We start from the raw sequence: 19,462 nt of genomic DNA, 5'->3' as shown, positions 1-19,462 counted from the left end.
GACTGCCTGTAAAAAAGCAGTATGACGTAATGCTATAGCATTACGTCATACTACAGGAGCGATCAAAGCATCGCATGTTAAAGTCCCCCAGGGGGACTTCAAAGTAAAGTAAGAAAAGAGATCAATAAAGTTTTTTAAATTGTAAAAAAAAAAAGTTATAAAAGTTTAAATCACCCCCTTTTGCCATATCTATTATTAAAAAATCTAAATCATAAAATAAAAATATGTATTTGATATCGCCGCGTCCGTAAAAGTCCGATCTATTAAAGTAGCGCATTATTTTCCCGCACGGTGAACGTCGTCCGAAAAAAAAAAAATAAAGAATGCCAGAAATACACTTTTTTAGTTACCCTGTCTTCCAGAAAAAACGCAATAAAAAAAGCGATCAAAAAGTCGTATGTATTCCAAATTGATACTATGGAAACTACAGGACATCCCGCAAAAAATGAGCCCTTGCTCAACTACGTCGACGGAAAAATAAAAAAGTTATCGCGCGCACAAAATGACCGCAGAAAATAATTGAAAAAATTTAAATGTCTTTAAGAAAAAAATACAAGTACTACAGCAAAAAAAAACAAAACTATAAGTTTGGTATCATAGCAATCGTATTGACCCATAGAATAAAATTATCAGGTTATTTTTGTTGGTTTGTGCGCCGTAGAAACAGGACGCACCGAAAGATGGTGGAATGTCGTTTTTTTTTCCATTTCTCTCCGCTAAGAATTTTTAAAAAGTTTTTCAGTACATTATATGGTACAATAAATAGCACCATTGAAAAATACAACTGGTCCCGCAAAAAACAAGCCCTCATACAACGACGTCGATGGATAAATAAAGGAGCTACGATTTTTTAAAAGGGAGTAGGAAAAAACAAAAATGGAAAAAAGCAAAAAAGCTCAGTCACTAAGGGGTTAAAGCGCCCCATTGTTAAAGTCCTGGGTAGAAAATAAAATAAATCTTGGCATTTGTACAGCGCCAACTTATTCCGCAGCGCTTTCAGGTAATAATTACTTATTACCCCCCACCAAGTTGGGTTCTCATTTTACCGACCTCGGAAGGATGGAAGGCTGAGTCAACCTTGAGCCGGCTACCTGACGCATGCGGGAATCGAACTTGCAATATAATAGATGATGGGGGAGATCTCTGTATTGTCCCCTGATATATATATATACATAGTTATTAGGGCGCCCCCTTGTTACAGTCCTAGATATAATAGATGATGGGAGAGAGCTCTGTATTGTCCCCTGATATATCTATACATAGTTATTAGGGCGCCCTCTTGTTACAGTCCTGAGTATAAATAGATGATGGGAGAGATCTCTGTATTGTCCCCTGATATATTATACATAGTTATTAGAGCGCCCCTTGTTACAGTCCTGGGTATAAATAGATGATGGCAGAGATCTCTGTATTGTCCTCTGATATATTATACATAGTTATTAGAGCGCCCCCTTGTTACAGTCCTGGGTATAATAGATGATGGGGGAGATCTCTGTATTGTCCTCTGATATATTATACATAGTTATTAGGGCGCCCTCTTGTTACAGTCTGGAGTATAAATAGATGATAGGAGAGATCTCTGTATTGTCTCCTCATATATTTATATATAGTTACTGGAGCGCCCCCTTGTTACAGTCCTGGGTATAAACAGATGATATGAAAGATCTCTGCCTTGTCCCCTGATATATTTATACATAGTTATTAGAGCGCCCCCTTGTTACAGTCCTGGGTATAATAGATGATGGGAGAGATCTCTGTACTGACCCCTGATATATTTATACATAGTTATTAGAGCGCCCCCTTGTTACAGTCCTGGGTATAATAGATGATGGGAGAGATCACTGATATATTTATTAATGACCTTCTCGCAGGTACCCCACTAGTAACAGTGACCGGACACCGATATAGAAAGAGCTTTCCTGCAAGAGCGGTGAGACTATGGAACTCTTTGGGTTCTTCTTCATAATGCCTGAGGAAGGACCCTGCGTAGGTGTGAACGCTCCCTCTACCATCATGTACTATGATCATATCTACAAGATGACTTGGTTTCTCTCACACTTCACTCTACTAGCGCCACCGGACCAAACCTCTTTTCGGTCTTGCATACTATGTTACTATGTATTTGCTACTTTTCTGCCGCAGTTCATCCACATCCTCGGCCTCCCACCTTCTCTCCTCTCTTGTGTTCATTTCTTTACATAGTCTTGCATAATCTATATATACATATTCCATTACTTCCTGTCACATGACGTCATTCGCGCTTGTTCACAACCGGGAGATCAATCACAGAAATCACGTATTCGCAGCATCACAGATCTTCCTCGCGGTTCCAGTTTTATTTCCAGAAGGGGCGGAGCACTGACAACCAGAGGGAGGGGTCACTTCTCACCGGTATCGGCTATGTCCGTGGTCTCCGGCTGTAGAGGGGCTTGGGTTGTGTTATCAGAGACCTCCGGTGGTCTCCCCCCAGGCCAGCATGTGCAGGGAGGCCGCCACCACCTCCATCCTCCCCCGGTACTCCAGCTGACTGTGGTTTCCTTTGGGGACCCCTGTTAGTCCGTATAGCGCCCCCCAGCAGCAGCCGGCAATAACCCCTGTGGAGTCACTGTCACCTGTGTGGGGACAAACACTGTAAGTCGGGGGCGGCACTGTATATAAAGCGGGGGCCATCGTCCAATCCTCACCTCCATGGAACATGGAGCGGCTGCACAGCTCCTCCCAGGAGCCCCGGGCCCCCAGCAGAGCATCATAGGCGATCATAGGGGCATCGTGACCGCTCCTCCCCGGCCAGCCGTCTAGACTCCAGCGGCCGTACTCCACATCCCTCTCTGCGGGGCCATAAGGAGATGGGAAGACTGCCGGCCCGGCCCCCTGCAGAAGACCCCTCTGCGACAGGTACCTGAGGAGGAAGAGACCCCCACACTCAGCATTAAAGGGGCCTTAAAGCCGCAGAGTCACAAGACAACACAACACTATGGCTTCTATTTTGTGGTATGTTCCCAGTTGGATGCAGCCTGCAGTGTAAAGAATGGAGGCCGTCGTTCTGGTGGTTGTAGCCTCTCCCAGGGTCACATAAAGGAGACCATTACACTAGAGAGCGACGTATTTGTGCTTATTAAACCCCCATCATGTAATCTAGTGTATACAGACAGGAAACCTCCATGCTTTACACTGCAGGTGGCACTCAGGAACTGAAGAAGAGGCCAAATAGTGAGAAGGCTTCTAGTAATGACCTCTTATGTTATGTCTGCGCAGCCTCAGGGTTGGAGCCCCCTTTACATGAGATAAGGACCCTCCTCCGTGGCGGTCGTCACCCCCTCCTCACCTCTCCCAGGACTGCCGGAAATAATCCCACTCGTCTGCGTGCCGCTGCACATCGCTGTCCGTAGAGCGCAGATACTCCAGTGCCAGCGGGAGCGTCTCTAGCAGGATGGACCCCCACTGTTCTAGGGGGACCCTCTGAACGGACAGGGACGTGAAGAGAGCCGCGGCCAGAGAGCCCAGATACCCTGCGGAGGACGAGAGTCAATATAAGACCGGGGGAGTCATTAAACCTCTGCCGCCATTTCTTACTCAGGTCTAGGGAAGCTGGGTGACGATAGGACCACCACGACGGCTTCCGCAGGGCGTCACCCAGCTTTCCCATGGACCTCCATACTGAATCTGCCTAGTACTACAGGCGTCGGTGTTGGACAGCGGTAGATTTGCCATTCAGGGGTCTCGGAAAGATGGGTAGGTAAAGCATGGGGGACTCTGACCTGTCGGATGGTTGTGCGTCATTTTCCCGCTCTCCACGCTGACTGCGACCAGAAGAGACAGCTCAGACGGATGGGGGAACCTGCGGAGAGAGGTGGGATCATGTATCAGAGTGATTCCTATAGACCATCGGGGGGCGCACTGCGGACCCCCACTAATCCTAACCAGTGCCTCACCTCAGCCCTATACACATGGACCTCATCGCTGCTCCGCAGCCAGTCGCCGAGGGGTTAAAGGGGATCTTATAGCCGCCAGGTTCCCCGGGGCGCAGCTGGGAGGTTCCTGAAGAGAAAGGGAAACAGTTATATACTCCAGTCACACCCAGAGCTGCACCCACAGCGGGAGCCCCACCAGCTCACTGCCACATCTCCCACAATGCAGCGCAGCAGGTCACGCTCTGAACAACACTGAACCAGCAGCAACTGCTTCAGAGCTGACAGTGAGCAGAACTGTGAGTGCAGCTCTGGGTGTGAGTGGAGTCTTACCCAGAATGCTGGTGGGCCCCGGCTTCCTTCCTTCCATGTCGGTCATGGCGGACACATATCTGGCCGCCAGCTCCTGGTACAGCTCCTCGCTCAGCTTCCCTGCAGGTGGAGAACAAGGACATATCAAGCAGGGCTCAGACAGGTGGCTGCGGCCCCTGTGGCCCCCAGCAGGACCCACCTGTTGCCAGGCTCTCGCCCGTGGCCAGGTGGAGCACGGTGTCGTCACTGACCGGCCAGTCTGGGAGGGACACGGCGATGTTCTGGAGGCCCCCCAGCTCCTGCAGCTCCCTGTGAATCTGCGGCCCGGACTTACAGTATTCCCACAGCTGCTTCCTGTAGCCCAGAGCGTCTCCGGCACCGCTCAGCAACATGGCGGCTACGTACAGGTCACGTGACGGCGGCCTGAGACAGACAACGGTTAATACAGACATAAGCCCCGCCCCCTTGACTATCCCTGGTCACCTCCATTAAAGGACGGCTATGATCAGTGACTCCAGCTCAGCTGCAATGTCCGCTATAGTCTGACATCCACCTGCTCATAGGCTGCTGATCTGTCCCTCCACCATGCTTTACACTGCAGCTCTGCTTGTGCGGCCCTTTACCCACACAGGACCTCTATTCCATGCAGTGTCTTCATATAACCAGCAGAGGGCGCTGCTGAAAGATTTTTCTATCTTTGCAGATCAGTTAATTAAACCGCCAATTCCAGGGTTCAGACTCATCGTGGAAAACCTGGAAATGTCATAGAATTTTTGTCTTGGTAAGAGTCTAATCGGGGCTTTTTTCACCCGTCTCACTGAGATGACTTGTCCTTGTATTTAAGTTAATTGTCTGCAGTTCATCCGCTACAGATGGGGGGCGGCCGGGGGATGGGGGGCAGAATCTGAGAGCGGATCGTCAACATGTTCCAAGCTGTTTTCTATCTGAGAGTCTGTTAAACGTTTGGCGACTCTCCTAATGTGATTGTGTAGTGGGCGGAGTCTGATGTTTAGGTGACTGCCGGCAGAACAGGAGGGCACCTAGACATCACAGATTGAAGTGTCCCTTGTAAACCTCTGTTTAGAGTGTATAAACCATATACATCATACACAGTATATACACCGTCATCCCGCTAAAAGCTAAAAAAAAATAATCAGCGAACCCTTTGATTGCCCGTATTTGGAGTTCATTGAAAACCAAGATTTGGAAAAGTCATGGAAAACTTTTTTGAAAACCTGCATGATCTGCGAAATCCCTTAAAGGGGAAATGCACCGACTAGTTCTACAATAAGGGGGTGCGGCCGGCTGATGCGCCCCTTCATATAGAGGTAAGTGTCTCAGCACTGGAGGTAGGTGACATAAAGTAGTAATCATGGAGGGTTCTGCACTTCCCATCACTCATTGCAATGCTACAGCCTGAAGTGGCTGATAACAGGGAGCAGTAGATAGGAGGTCTGATGCGCTGCAGCAGCTCAGTCTCTTACTTGCTCTCCATGATGCCTCTCGGTGTGGAGCAGGAGCTGCGCAGAAGGTTCTTCCCAGAATCCCATCTGTCTACCCCAGAACCCCCCCTCAAGTCTTGGGTGTCATGTGACCCGGGTCCAGTCTGAAGTAACCCCTTCCCTGCCAGGGGTTAGTGTCCCTGCGCTCAGCACATTCCGTGCCTATATGCGGGCGCAGTCTGGGCACTCGGCCACCACAGAGGTCAAAGTTCAGACGGCTGCTTATTAACTCACATATAATTAACCCTGTAGTAGCCAGAATGTACAATAATGTCACCCAGCTTTTCATACGCCCTGAATGGTAAAGCTCTCTGCTATACAAATCTGCCTTCCAGGGGCCGAGAAAGGCTGAGTGGCGACCTCTATAGGAGGTTATAGGCCGTAATGGTTGCCACCCAGCTTTCCCAGGAACAGATATAGCTAAGAAGTAGCAAGGACACGACTGGAGGACGGATATTTACCCATCAGTCACTGTGAGGCTTCATGATAAATATCACACTGCACCCCCTGCTGGTTCAGGATGTATTCTGCAGTGCTGCATTGTGGGAAATGTAGTGTATCTGGGGCACTGCACATAAGGAAATATACAGAGCCTTCGCTCCCTGCTGGTTCAGTGTCTGCAGAGCACCAACTGCGGTGCTGCCTTGTGGGAGATGTAGTGTATCTGGGGCACTGCACATAAGGAAATATATGTAACCTGCACCCCCTGCTGGTTGAGTGTCTGCAGAGTACATACTGCTGTGCTGCATTGTGGGAGATGTAGTGTATCTGGGGCACTGCACATAAGGAAGTATATAGAGCCTGCACCCCCTGCTGGTTCAGTGTCTGCAGAGTGCATACTGCTGTGCTGTATTGTAGATGTAGTGATACAAGGCACAGTGTAAAAAATAGATTACACAGAAACCGCTGCTTCAGGTCTGCACTGCACAATGAAACAAACTCAACAGACCTGCAGCCCCTTCTGGTTCAGTATGTACAGTGACTACATGTGGCTTTGTACATAGAAAAAATAGGCTACACCGGCCCTGCTGCCTTCTGCTTCTCCAGACTCTGTGCGGCATTGTGGGAGATGTAATGTTGCAACCACTGCGTAGGACCTGTATTCCCTGCTGGTTCAGTGTCTGTACAGAGCATACTCTGATGCAGTGATTACATGAAGAAAAATTAGACATCATATACACTACTGCCCCAATCAAAGAGTATACCATGCTGTGGTGCATTGTGGGAGATGTAGTGTTATATGGAGGCACTACACAATAAAACAACCTATGCAGCCCCTGCTGGTTCAGAATCTGTATGGTACATACTCTGCAGTGCTGAATTGTGGGAGTTGGGCTCTGCACTCCCTGCTGGTCTAGTCTGTACAGAGCATACTCTGCTGCACTGCATAAAGGGAAATGTAGTGACTATATGGGGCAATGGACAGAGCATTAATAGACTACACAGGCCCTGCTGCCCCTGCTTCTTCAGACTCCGTATAAAGCATATTCACCTGTGCTGCATTGTGGGAAATGTAGTGCTGTATGGGGCACTGCACAATAAAAACAACTATATATACCATGCACCCCCCTGCAGAGGCGTAATATAAAGCTTTTGGGCCCTAACTACAATGCTTTAGTCATAGTACTGGGCTCCCTATATGGAGAAGACAGGCCTTATGGCCCCCCCTAAGGCTCCTGGGCCCGGGTGCAACCGCATCCACTGCATCCCCTATAGTTACACCCCTGCCCTGCTGGTTCAGGGTCTGTAAAGAGCATACTTTTATGCCATGCACTAAAGGGCCTTTTACATGGGATTCCTGCGATCCAGCGAGAATCTGACCCATTGCTGCTCAGTATAAATGCCTGCAGCGACTGAACGGCGAATGAGAATGCGTTCGCTTCGTATCGGTCTGTGAATCTTGGCTCGATATCGTGCAATGTTCCTGCGGATTCGAGGCGTCTTTGTGTCCTTAATGCCTCCCATCACTTCAGGGTAGTAGAAAGGCGCGCCGGAGGGCCGGCAAGTGTTTTTAATGGCAACCTCGCATCGCACCTGCACCTTGAACACCATGCAAAGTTTGTGCCGGCCTCATTGAAAGTAATGGGCGAGGCGTTCTGAGGGGACCACCAAACATGGGACATGCCGCCATTCGTTTCCTGTACTGCGATGTGATGCAGGAAAAAAACGCTCATGTATATTCGTGCAACATTCGTGAGTCACAAAACGCACAAATGTTGCGCGATTTTCTCAGCCATATGAAAGTGGCCTAAGGGAGATGTAGTGATTGAACAGAGCATTGTACAGAGAAAAGATGGACCACCCAGGATCCGTTACCCCCTGCTGCTCCAGAGTCTGTATAGAGTATACCCTGCTGTGCTGCATTGTGGGAGATGTAGTGTTGGGCACTGCACAATAAATCAAAGTAGACCGGCTTGCACCCCCTGCATGTTCAGTCTCTACAGAGCATACTCTGCTGCAATGCATTATGGGAGATGTAGTGACTACATGGAGTATAGTACAGAGCATAAATAAACTCCTCAGCCCCTGCTGGTTCAGTGTCAGTACAGAGCATACTCTGCTGTGCTGTATTGTGAGAAATGCAGACAATACATGAGGCATTGTACATCGGAGCTCTGGCTGCTCCTGCTGGTTCAGGGTCTCTACAGAGCATACTCTGCTGTGCTGTAGTGTGGGAGATATAAGGAATACATGGGGCATTGTATTTCAGAGCTCTTGCTCCCCTGCTGGTTCGGTGTCTGTACAAAGCATACTCTGCTGTGCTGCATTGTGGGAGATATAGGGCATACATGGACATTGTACATCAGAGCTCTTGCTGCCCCACTGGTTCAGGGTCTCTACAGAGCATACTCTGCTGTGCTGCATTGTGGAAGATATAGGGAACACATGGGTCATTGTACATCAGAGCTCTTGCTGTCCCTGCTGGTTCACTGTCTGTACAAAGCATACTCTGCTGTTCAGCATTGTGGGAGATATAGGAAATACATGGACATTGTACATCAGAGCTCTTGCGGCCCCTGCTGGTTCAGAGTTTGTACAAAGCATACTCTGCTGTGCTGCATTGTGGGAGGTGTAGGGAATACATGGACATTGTACATCAGAGCTCTTGCTGCTCCTGCTGGTTCAGGGTCTCTACAGAGCATACTCTGCTGTGCTGCATTGTGGGAGATATAGGGAATACATGGGGCATTGTACATCAGAGCTCTTGCTGGTTCAATGTCAGTACAGAATATACTCTGCTGTGCATTCTGGGAAATGTAGGGAATACATGGGGCATTATAAATCAGAGCTTTTGCTGCCCCTGCTGGATCAGTGTCTGTGAATCATGTGGTTTTGGGGTCTCCGGGCCTATGAGGTGGATTTGGGGGTGACTTCTATAGCCTTTTATCAGGGGATTTTCAGGGATTTTTCGCACAAGTCGTAGAGCCTCCCTTATTACCCTCCTAATGAGCAGCAGGAGGCGCAGGATGCGTACGTGGAAGTAGATAAGTAAGTGCCCCCGGGCATCTTTATTGTGACAGCATTGGCACAGTTTAGGTGAGGTTGTCAGGTTGTTGGGTTGTCGGGTTCGATCTCCACCATAGAGTCTTATGATTTCGCCCCACGATCTGAGAACACGGTCGGACGTCTCGTTGGCGGTCTCAGCTGCGGCCCAGCAGGCGTCGGCTCAGCTCTCGGCGCAGGAGGTCTCTCTCCTTCCGGATTCCTTGGAGGACGCTCTGGTTCTCCTGCGCCCGTCTCACCAGATACGGGAGGACGGAATCCACAGAGCCGTACGGAATGGATTTGTAGACCAAGTACCCGGCCTGACCTGAGGGGGAAGAGACAAAATCACGCACAGAGGGTGGAAGTCTGCTCCGGGGAAAGCTGGGTGCCCTCCAAGGACCTACCGAGAGTCAGCGAGACGTGATCACACATGCCAAGAAGCTGCCCGAAGCACACAGCGCCGCTGCTCCTGTCTACACCGAGCTCCGCTATCCTGGAGGAACATCAAGATGATGAGCCATGTATCTAATCCCATCATGTGTGATACACCCTATTGAGCTGTGTATCTAATCCCATCATGTGTGATATACCCTGTTAAGCGGTGTATCTAATCCCATCATGTGTGATACACCCTACTGAGCTGTGTATCTAATCCCATCATGTGCGATACACCCTGCTGAGCTGTGTATCTAATTACATCGTGTGATACTGTCTGCTGGGCAGTGTATCTAATCTCATCATGTGTGACACACCCTGCTGAGCTATGTATCTAATCCCATCATGTGTCATACACCTTACTAAACTGTGTATCTAATCGCATCATGTGCGATACACCCTGCTGAGCTGTGTATCTAATCCCATCATGTATGATACAGCCTGCTGGGCAGTGTATCTAATCTCATCATGTGTGACACACCCTGCTGAGCTGTGTATCTAATCCCATCATGTGCGATACATACTGCTGAGCCATGTATCTAATCACATCATGTTTGATACACACTGCTGAGCTATGTATCTAATCACATCATGTTTGATACACCCTGCTGAGCTATGTATCTAATCTCATCATGTGTGATACATCCTGCTGAGCTATGTATCTAATCCCATCATGTTTGATACAACTGCTGAGCTGTGTATCTAATCCTATCATGTGTGATACAGCCTGCTGAGCTGTGTATCTAATCTCATCATGTGCGATACACCCTGTTGAGCTATGTATCTAATCTCATCATGTGTGATACACCCTGCTGAGCTTTGTATCTAATCCCATCATGTGCGATATACCCTGCTGAGCTATGGATCTAATCCCATCATGTTTGATACAACTGCTGAGCTGTGTATCTAATCCTATCATGTGTGATACAGCCTGCTGAGCTGTGTATCTAATCTCATCATGTGCGATACACCCTGTTGAGCTTTGTATCTAATCCCATCATGTGCGATATACCCTGCTGAGCTATGTATCTAATCTCATCATGTTTGATACAACTGCTGAGCTGTGTATCTAATTCCATCATGTGTGATACACCCTCCTGAGCTGCCATATTTGATCCTATCATATGAGATACTGTATGCTAAGCTTTATATGTAATCCTATTATGTGTGATTACACCCAGCTGAGCTAATGTATCTAATCCTACCGTGTGATACTTCCTGCTGAGACGCGGTACACTCACCTACGAACAGCATGAAGCACGGACTCCTCGTTGTGACTCGCTATGATGAGGTTATATCGCTGATCTCCTTGTCCAATCAGATCGAGCAGCTTGTCCAGGGAGCGCTGGTAACTGGGGGGAGGTCAGAGGTCATTAACATTTGCGCTGTGGTGTCACTTTCGGGGGTTTCTGTGACCCCTTTAATATGAAGACTACGGACAATAATTGGCTATTGTAGTGTTACAATGTATCAGTGCAGACAATCCTGATATTCACTGATACATTGTAACACACCCTCGTGAGCAGCACTAGGACCAACACAAGGTGAGCGGTCGGACATACACAGATGATGGCCGGGGAGGTCTTATGTGAGGAAACGTTCTGAACATTTTTCATTCCTCACTATTTCAGGAATGGGCCCCTCCCCCTCGCCTTGCTTTCGTCCCCTTTTTTTCCCCTCGCCTTGCTTTCTTCCCCTCTTTCCCCCTGGCCTTTCGTTGGGCCCCTCTCTCCCCCTCGCCTTGCGTTGGGCCCCCTCTCTCCCCCTCGCCTTGCGTTGGGCCCCCTCTCTCCCCCTCGCCTTGCGTTGGGCCCCTCTGACTCCCTCGTCTTCCTTTCATCCCCTCTTTCCTCCTCGCCATGCGTTGGGCCCCTCTCTCCCCCTCGCCATGCGTTGGGCCCCTCTCTCCCCCTCGCCTTGCGTTGGGGCCCCTCTCTCCCCCTCGCCTTGCGTTGGGGCCCCTCTCTCCCCCTCGCCTTGCGTTGGGGCCCCTCTCTCCCCCTCGCCTTGCGTTGCGGCCCCTCTCTCCCCCTCCTAATGTGTTGGGCCCCTCTCTCCCCCCTCCTAATGCGTTGGGCCCCTCTGATTCCCTCGTCTTGCTTTCATCCCCTCTTTCCCCCCTCGCCATGCATTGGGCCCCTCTCTCCCTCTCGCCATGCGTTGGGCCCCTCTCTCCCTCTCGCCATGCGTTGGGCCCCTCTCTCCCTCTCGCCATGCGTTGGGCCCCTCTCTCCCCCTCGCCATGCGTTGGACCCGTCTCTCCCCCTCACCATGCGTTGGGGCCCCTCTCTCCCCCTCGCCTTGCGTTGGGGCCCCTCTCTCCCCCTCGCCTTGCGTTGGTCCTCGCTCCCAGCCTTCAACTTGTATTGCTTCCCACTCTCACCCTGTGTTCATCCTCGCTCCTGCCCCTCGCCTTGTGCTGCTCCCTGCTCTCAGCTTGTGTTCATCCTCGCTCCCGCCCCTCATCTTCTGTTGGCCCCCCGCTGCCGCCCCTCATCTTCTGTTGGCCCCCCGCTCCCGCTCCTCACCTTGTGCTGCTCCCTGCTCTCACCTTGTGTTCCTCCTCGCTCCCACCCCTCACCTGCTGTTGGCCCCCCGCTCCCGCCCCTCATCTTCTGTTGGCCCCCCCGCTGCCGCCCCTAATCCTCTGTTGGCCTCCCGCTCCCGCCCCTCACCTTGTGCTGCTCCCTGCTCTCACCTTGTGTTGGTCGCTGTCCAGTCGGGCTGTATGGGGTCACTATAGCCCTTCTCTTTGGCCAGCTTCCGCTCCTTGTCCATATACGCCCCACGGACCAACTTCACCCCAAAACAAAGTCCCAGCCTCTGCGCGGTGTCCAGGTCCTCGGTCAGGTTCTTGTAGGAATCCTCCACGAGGAAAGAAAAAAAATGGTGACCACTGATGTGATCACTGCTGCACTGCATATAATGCCCCATCCAAGATGGCGGAGACCACAGGAAGACACCTAGACGCGACCATACATGATAGCTGGCGGCCAACTTACCTTCAAGTAGCACTGGTAGATGTTCCAGATCCAGGGCTCGTCCGTGTTGCACTGAGCCATCATGGCCATGGTAACCAGGCTGAGCGCGGGGTTCATGTACGTGTACTCAGCGTCCACCAGGACACGGACGCCATTCGCTTTAGCGTGCTGGAGAGAGAAGAGAGGCGTCTACCATCTAGCAGAGAGAACATCCTGTCACCCCGCAGGTCTGTGGTCACCCCGCACCGATAACCCCCGTTATATCCGCACGTCACACATTCACCGCCCTCACCTTCCCAACGCGGCTGAGCCGGCGCACGGACGTCTGGAGATGCTGATTCTGCTGATCTGACAGAAAGGGAAGAGCTGAACCCTGTAAGAGTGGAAGGACGGCGACTGTTAGCTCCTGGGCCCAGGAAATAAGGACATTAGAGCCACAGGCTGCGCCATAGAGTGTTCACAGAAAACTGCGCTAAAGTGCCGCCATATGACCATAATGTGTGAATACACCCATAGAGGACCCCCTGGAGACAGCTGCACCCCTCCTACCTGCCCCTCCATGATGGAGACCATCCTCTGAGGACTGAGCTGCGCCCGCTGCGTCGGGTCGGACAGACACGTGGACAGAATCTTCTGATGACGTCAACGGAAAGAGAAAACGGATTGACCAATGTGAGAACAGTTCCGGAGTAGTCTGCGCCCCTCCCCCCTGATATGGCGCCCCCTGTATTATGGGCGCAGGTATCACGTCTCGCACTCACGCACAGATCAGCGCTCATCATGGCGGTGATTTTCAGCTGCATCATCGGACGGTCGCCTCCAGCCGCGGAGAGATCCACACATTTCATCATGACCTCCTCGTTCTGCTCGTACCAGCGCTCCCTGCACACGAAGCCAGAAAACATGGCGGTCAGACGCTACAGAGCCATACGGGGGCGGGGCATACAGGGAGCGGACCCTTATTAGAGACCCCCATCTAGTAGTATGTTGGACCTCCTCCATCCTTCACAACTGCAGCAGTTCATCGTGGCGACCATCCTGCGTTACCAGAGGACCCCGATGTGCCACCAAAACCTTCCCCGCACCGTTACCGGTATACTCTCCACACCGTTACATGAAGCCCCCTACGGTTGGCAGTGAGACCCCCGCTAGTCCAGCACCGATGACCGGACCTCGTTAGAAGTCACTCAGATCGCTGGATTTTTCCATCTAATGTGGATTCGCACTAAAACTGGTCACGTGATTTTATGCCGCACTCCGGGGTCACGGGGAGAATTACCATACAGGGAGGCACCAATAGTGAGAGGCCCGGGGGCTCTATGGGGCCCCTTAGTGTATGTGGGCAGCAGGGATGTTATATGATTGGGTGTAGTAACACTTAGGCCGGGTTCACACGGGGCGGAATTGCCGCGAGAATTTCCGTGCGGACAGTCCACACAGCAATTCTGCCAACGGTTCCTAATCCCAGGATTACCCAGCATGCTGCGGCCGATCTGTTGCAGCCAAGCTGCACGAAACTGACGTGCGGCGCGGAATTAAATTCCGCAGCATGTCGATTCTTTTGTTGTTTCTGCAGCGGCCTCTCTATGGGGAGAGAAAGCTGCAGCAGAATCTTGACGGCAAAACTGCTCCAAAACCTAAAGCTAAAGGCCGCGGGTTTTGAAGCTGCGCTTATCTCGCGTTTTTTCAGTGCCGTCATTCCGCAGGATTTCCGTCCTGTGTGACCCTAGCCTTATAGCTTATAGATGGCGCTAATGTCAACAACTGTTTCTAATTCACTAGCAATGACAGCTGTAACATCTGTTGGCAGTCGGAAGTTGGAACAATACCTCTGCAGCGCCACCTATTGGAAGGCAGCAGTCCTGCAAGTCAGTGTTAGCTGTCTGTGGATGGGTTTTGGCTTAAGGCCCATTTACACCAACCGATGATCGCTTTAAAAAAAACAACCGCTAATCGGCGACTGTTTTAGCGATAATCGGTGCGTCTAAATGTGCGCCCATCGTGCGCTTTTCAGGGCACTGCTAGCTGATAGTTAAATTCAGTGCAACCTAAAAATTATCCTTCAGCCTTATCAGTAGTTCTCCACGGGGAGTGCTAATAGCATTGTTTCCCCATGGAGAACAAAGGATCTGAGCACAGATAAGAGCCCTCCAGCTATTAACTGCTTTCAGCTAAGGCTTCATTTACACACTTAAAGGGGTTGTCCCGCGGCAGCAAGTGGGGGTATACACTTCCGTATGGCCATATTAATGCACTTTGTAATGTACATCATGCATTAAATATGAGCCATACAGAAGTTATTCACTTACCTGCTCCGTTGCTAGCGTCCTCGTCTCCATGGTTCCGTCTAATTTCGCTGCCGGCTTGCTTTTTTAGACGCGCTTGCGCAGTCCGGTCTTCTGCTCTGAGCACGAGCCGCTTCAGTGTGCTCGCCGCTACAGCTCTTTTGCGCATGCGCAGACGAGCTGTCAGTGCTCGGGAGCGCGCTGGAGCGGCCATTCTGTACCATCCTCTCTTAGAGGAAGGTGCAGAAACTTGAGCCGCCCAGCAGTGCCTAGAAGCCGCCCAGCCATGCCGAGAAGCCGCCCAGCCGTGCCGAGAAGCCGCCCAGCCGTGCCGAGAAGCCGCCCAGGTAGGTGATGGGTCGGGGGTGATGTGTGACTAACTGGCCTGTGCCCCAGAGCCTAGCGCTGTGCCCCAGAGCCTACATCTGTAGCGAGGGGACTGCCGCTGGGCCCCGGCGCCTACCGCTGTGGCCCCGGAGCCTTCGTCTGTTGTCAGGGGACTGCCGCGGGGGAGCCGGGGCCTAGCGCGGGGGAGCCGGGGCCTAGCGCCGGTTACCTGCTGCCTGGCGGTGGGTGACTGTGGCCCAAGAGCGTGTGCCGTGGTCGGCCGCGTTCAATCCCGAGGCCCGGTCGGTGGCTGTGAGGTCCAGTCGGCGGCCGCGGTGGGTCTGGTCGGCGGCTGCGGGGGGTCTGGTCGGCGGCTGCGGGGGGTCTGGTTGTCAGGGAGACACAGCTGATAGCGTCTCGGGAGCGCGCACGTCGGGCTACAGCAAGCGCGGTGCACCATGGGAGAAACCCGCGGTGCACCTTGGGAAAAGAACCGGCGGCCATCTTTGGGAAACGTTTTATAAGTTGCTGAAACACAAGAACTGTGAGTACAAACCGGCTTTAAAACCCATTTACACGTGTGCATAGTAATGTATGCTTAAGATGGGGGACTGGGCAACAAAAAAATTCCACCCTTGCCTCGAGACAACCCCTTTAATTGCTATTAAGTAGCTGAGTAGCTACTTAATAGTTTATGCAAAATGATCTCTCAAAGCTGTCACTCAAACTGTCATTTGAGCTATCTTTGCGCGATCATCGGCTGGTGTAAATGGGCCTTTACACGGTATTGTTCCATCTTCTCATTTGTAAATTTCTCAGGGGAGCATGGATGGCCTTATAAGTCCCCTCATTTACCTTCTTGGTGCTCTTCCTAAGTAGTAACTATACCCTTCCTGACCCACATCTGTTGGCGGCAGTCGGTATTGCAGCTTAGTATAGTTTTTAGAATTGCATTACATTATGAGTATTATATGTGTCGGCCTCACTGAAACTCTTGGGCCTCAATGCAGAATCCGTAATAGACCCCACCTTCCAATGCGCCATTTATAATCCTGGGGTCTTGATATGTAGCTGACATTTGGGCACCCCTTGACACCAGGGTCCATACAGAACAGATACCCCCACCCCCCTAGCTGTAGAATATACATTACATTGCCACCTCCACTAGTCAGTGACCAGTCAGCCATCATCACTGTCCACTACAAAGAACAATATAACCATCCTGAAAACTACAACAGCTCCCCCTACTGGTCAAGTTATTACAAAGACTAGCAGAACACTGTCATCATCAGGTCCCAGCTCACCTGCTTTTGCCTTCTCCCAAGTCCTCCTCGATGGGCACAGCTAACATGGGCCGAATGCCCAGCCGTGCCAACCGGTCCATACAATCCTGGATCTCAGGGAGGGTCTCGCCAGCGACAAACTGCCCGTACACCGAACCCCTCATGCCCCATTCAAAGAGTCTGCGGCCCAGGAGCCTGCGAGAGACGGAGAGCAGCTGTGGGGAGAGAGGAGGATTACACACAACCATGAGCTTCAGAGAGTCCGGGGTCCAAAGAGGGTCCGACCCTGTGCCGTCTGTCCAGGGGGAACACTGTGAACACTGATCATAGCCGTTAACCCTGTAAATGACGCACTTAAATCCTACGATCAGTTCTGCGGGATCCTGAACGACCCCCAAGCAAGGAGCCCGCGAGATACCATTGGGTTACCATGTCTGCCTGTCAGATCGCAGTATAAAGTAATGATATGGTCATACATTGTGCTGCGGAGCGATCTGACAATTACAAATCCGCGTCTCCTGTGGGAACTAAAAACAGGGGGAAAAAATCAGTTTAAGAAAGTTTTATAAATTATTAGAAAAAAATAAAAGTTAATAAAAGTTTTAAAAAAGTATTTTCCCGTATTAATAGTGAAAAAATGTAAACAAAAAAACCCAAAACATACTTGGTTTCGCCGCGTCCGTAAAAGTCCGATCTTTCGGTCCCCTCACACTCATATTCTCCACCATTTATCTGAACTATATCTTATTCTTTATTACTCTCTGCCGTCGCCCCTAGCATGTATCGTGTGCCCCCGGCAGGCACTGAGGAAGGGCGGCGCCAACCTTGAAACGCGAATACACGCCGGCTATAATTAATGATAGAGAAGTTTTGACGATATACAACCTCATACATTATATTACACCTGGGGGCCGCGTGTTATACCCCCGAAAAACATGTTTTATTTTCTTCCCTGGTCTATATGTACCAAACCTTCACCCATTCGGGTATATGGTTACTTGGGGTGAGCGGCACCTTCCATATTTAGAGTTATTAGAGTTGCTCCACCACTTGTTTTCTCCTATTCTACATTGTGGTCCCAGTAACAATAATTTTCCCCAATAGGGGCCAAGTAGTAATATTGTCCCCCATAGTGGCCCCAGTTGTAATAGTGACCCCTGTTAGTAGTTCCAGTAGTAATAGGGTCCCCCATAGTGGCCACAGTAGTAATAATGACCCCCAGACAGGCAGCAACCCAACAAGCATTTTACTCACTTGCTTTGTAATTCTAGTTTGATGACCCCTGACCTCTGCCCCCCATTCTCTGCACTTTGTAAAGGCCTGCATCTGCATGCGGGAACGCAGCCCATGGAAGAGGTCAGAGGTCACACTCTGATTACAGTAGTGGCGGACCCTGCTGCCTTTGAACCAGAACTACAGAGCAAGTGCATTAAATGCTTGTCAGCTTGCCGTCCGCTGGCTCACAGTGCAAATTATTTTTTACAGCCAAGCAGGAACCTGCCGCCCTTCTGAGATCCTGCAGACGGCCTCCCGAGGCAGCAGTGTCAGCTGGCCTCATGTAGGGGCACCCCTGTCGAGGATAGCCCAGTCTGCATGCTATTGTAACAAGTCCCCAGCAGTGTATGCAGGATTGGGGCAGGACAGATTTGGTACAATGTATCAGTCTGAACAGTCCTGCTAGTTTGTTCCATTTGCCGGCACTGATACATTGTATCAGCCTGCAGTCCAGGATGTTTAGCTCACAGAGCATTGTCCAGTCTGGGTAAGATGTAACAAACCCTCAGCTGTGAGAAGTAGGAGGTCAGGTTGGGTTCTCATCCTCTGGATGTAGAGAAGATCTTCCCTTCTGGTATCGGTCATGAATACCGGCGCTCCCATTGACCACATGGTGAATCGCGGTACTTTGGCGTTTCCTCACCTTCTCGGAGTTCCTCACCAGCCGGGGCACGGAGCAGAGCCTGAAGATGAGGAGCCCCCGCACCACCTCCCATCCGCTCTTCAGCCTGAAGGCCTTTCCATCAGAGAAGCTGAGCGCCGCCTGTGACCCGTGAGCGAACGCCCTACAGGACAGAGACCGAGTCCAGGCTCCGGCCGAGAGAGAAGACCCAGAACGAAGCCAACGGGGGAAGCTCCACATGTTCAACGCAGGTTCTCCAACACTTGAGCGACAGCAGCGAGCGAAAGTACAAGGGGGGTGGTCAGCGACCAATGACAGCGGACATGGGACGGCGGCAGCTGTGTACATAGGTGTCTGACCGACATCCAACAAAATCAATACACTGAAGGCCGGGGGAGGAAGGGGTTAATCTACAGCCTATGTATAGGCCACATGCATGAAAAGTGCAACGCTCTGCAGGGATGTCACACTCATCCAGTGTCCATTAACTTCCTATCACTTATTAACTCTTCGCAGCGCTGAGCTCCACGGCCGGGGTTAACGGTTCACCAGGCGCTGATTAGTCAGTAAAAGACCAAACGCTCCACAAACCGCCAGTCACAACATATCCAGGAGGGGCGCAATGACATCGTAATAAGTCACCGATGTCCTGGGATGACAGTCCTGAAGGTCCACTGCAATGTCCACCATCTACCACCAGGGGCAACACAGCACTCTATAACCCCATCATACATGGTGAGTGTGACGCCATCCACAGGACGCTCCCTGAGAACCTGCACATCTGTTTGGGGTCCTCACCTGGGGACTTATCAGACGGCAGCTGGAACTTCCCACCTGATAACCAGTCGCTGACCGCCTCCCTGTACATATCACACACTATAGGGGGCACATACTTTTTACTCCAGGTTTTATGTGGTGTAACTCCCCTGCAGACCCAGAAATAATTGGGGAGGAGGTGTCCCAACTGAGGGACCCCCACAGTGATCAGCTGTGCCCAGGTCCGTTCAGTGGAATACATTCGGGGACCTATTATATCGCTACATGCA

At 51.1% G+C, this 19,462-nt stretch overlaps 2 protein-coding genes across 2 annotated transcripts; both read right to left on the bottom strand.

Annotated features, from left to right (window-relative positions):
• Positions 1-2,310: 2,310 nt before the first annotated feature.
• Positions 2,311-5,759, bottom strand: LOC136577122 (ADP-ribosylhydrolase ARH1-like). Its single transcript, XM_066576869.1, has 8 exons — positions 5,705-5,759; positions 4,420-4,643; positions 4,242-4,340; positions 3,933-4,038; positions 3,759-3,838; positions 3,326-3,509; positions 2,685-2,899; positions 2,311-2,612 (listed from the first exon to the last, which is right to left on the bottom strand). Exons 1-8 carry the CDS (start codon positions 5,713-5,715, stop codon positions 2,443-2,445), a joined length of 1,089 nt encoding a protein of 362 aa, XP_066432966.1. The 5' UTR covers positions 5,716-5,759; the 3' UTR covers positions 2,311-2,442.
• A 3,466-nt stretch (positions 5,760-9,225) lies between these two features.
• Positions 9,226-18,656, bottom strand: LOC136577998 (hydroxyproline dehydrogenase-like). The gene is made up of 10 exons (XM_066577907.1): positions 18,438-18,656; positions 16,541-16,734; positions 13,386-13,506; positions 13,174-13,257; positions 12,917-12,997; positions 12,646-12,792; positions 12,342-12,508; positions 10,885-10,995; positions 9,613-9,701; positions 9,226-9,533 (listed from the first exon to the last, which is right to left on the bottom strand). The coding sequence occupies exons 1-10, from the start codon at positions 18,654-18,656 to the stop codon at positions 9,364-9,366; spliced, it is 1,383 nt and encodes a 460-aa protein (XP_066434004.1). The 3' UTR covers positions 9,226-9,363.
• Between the last annotated feature and the right edge of the window lie 806 nt (positions 18,657-19,462).

Source organism: Eleutherodactylus coqui, chromosome 8 (genome assembly GCF_035609145.1).
Source record: "Eleutherodactylus coqui strain aEleCoq1 chromosome 8, aEleCoq1.hap1, whole genome shotgun sequence".
Lineage (NCBI taxonomy): Eukaryota > Metazoa > Chordata > Amphibia > Anura > Eleutherodactylidae > Eleutherodactylus > Eleutherodactylus coqui.
This window is presented reverse-complemented; position numbering and strand designations above follow the sequence as displayed.

What these genes read in the sequence shown, in the direction of transcription:
- LOC136577122 (XM_066576869.1), bottom strand. An exon ending in GGGGCCCACCAGCATTCTGG is followed by an intron (nt 4,039 to 4,241) that starts GTAAGACTCCAC and finishes CTTTCTCTTCAG; the next exon opens with GAACCTCCCAGCTGCGCCCC. An exon ending in TCCATGTGTATAGGGCTGAG is followed by an intron (nt 3,839 to 3,932) that starts GTGAGGCACTGG and finishes CTCTCTCCGCAG; the next exon opens with GTTCCCCCATCCGTCTGAGC.
- LOC136577998 (XM_066577907.1), bottom strand. Translation starts at nt 18,656, where the DNA reads ATGTGGAGCTTCCCCCGTTGGCTTCGTTCTGGGTCTTCTCTCTCGGCC. An exon ending in TGGTGAGGAACTCCGAGAAG is followed by an intron (nt 16,735 to 18,437) that starts GTGAGGAAACGC and finishes CTCTCCCCACAG; the next exon opens with CTGCTCTCCGTCTCTCGCAG. An exon ending in TTGGGAGAAGGCAAAAGCAG is followed by an intron (nt 13,507 to 16,540) that starts GTGAGCTGGGAC and finishes CTTCGTGTGCAG; the next exon opens with GGAGCGCTGGTACGAGCAGA.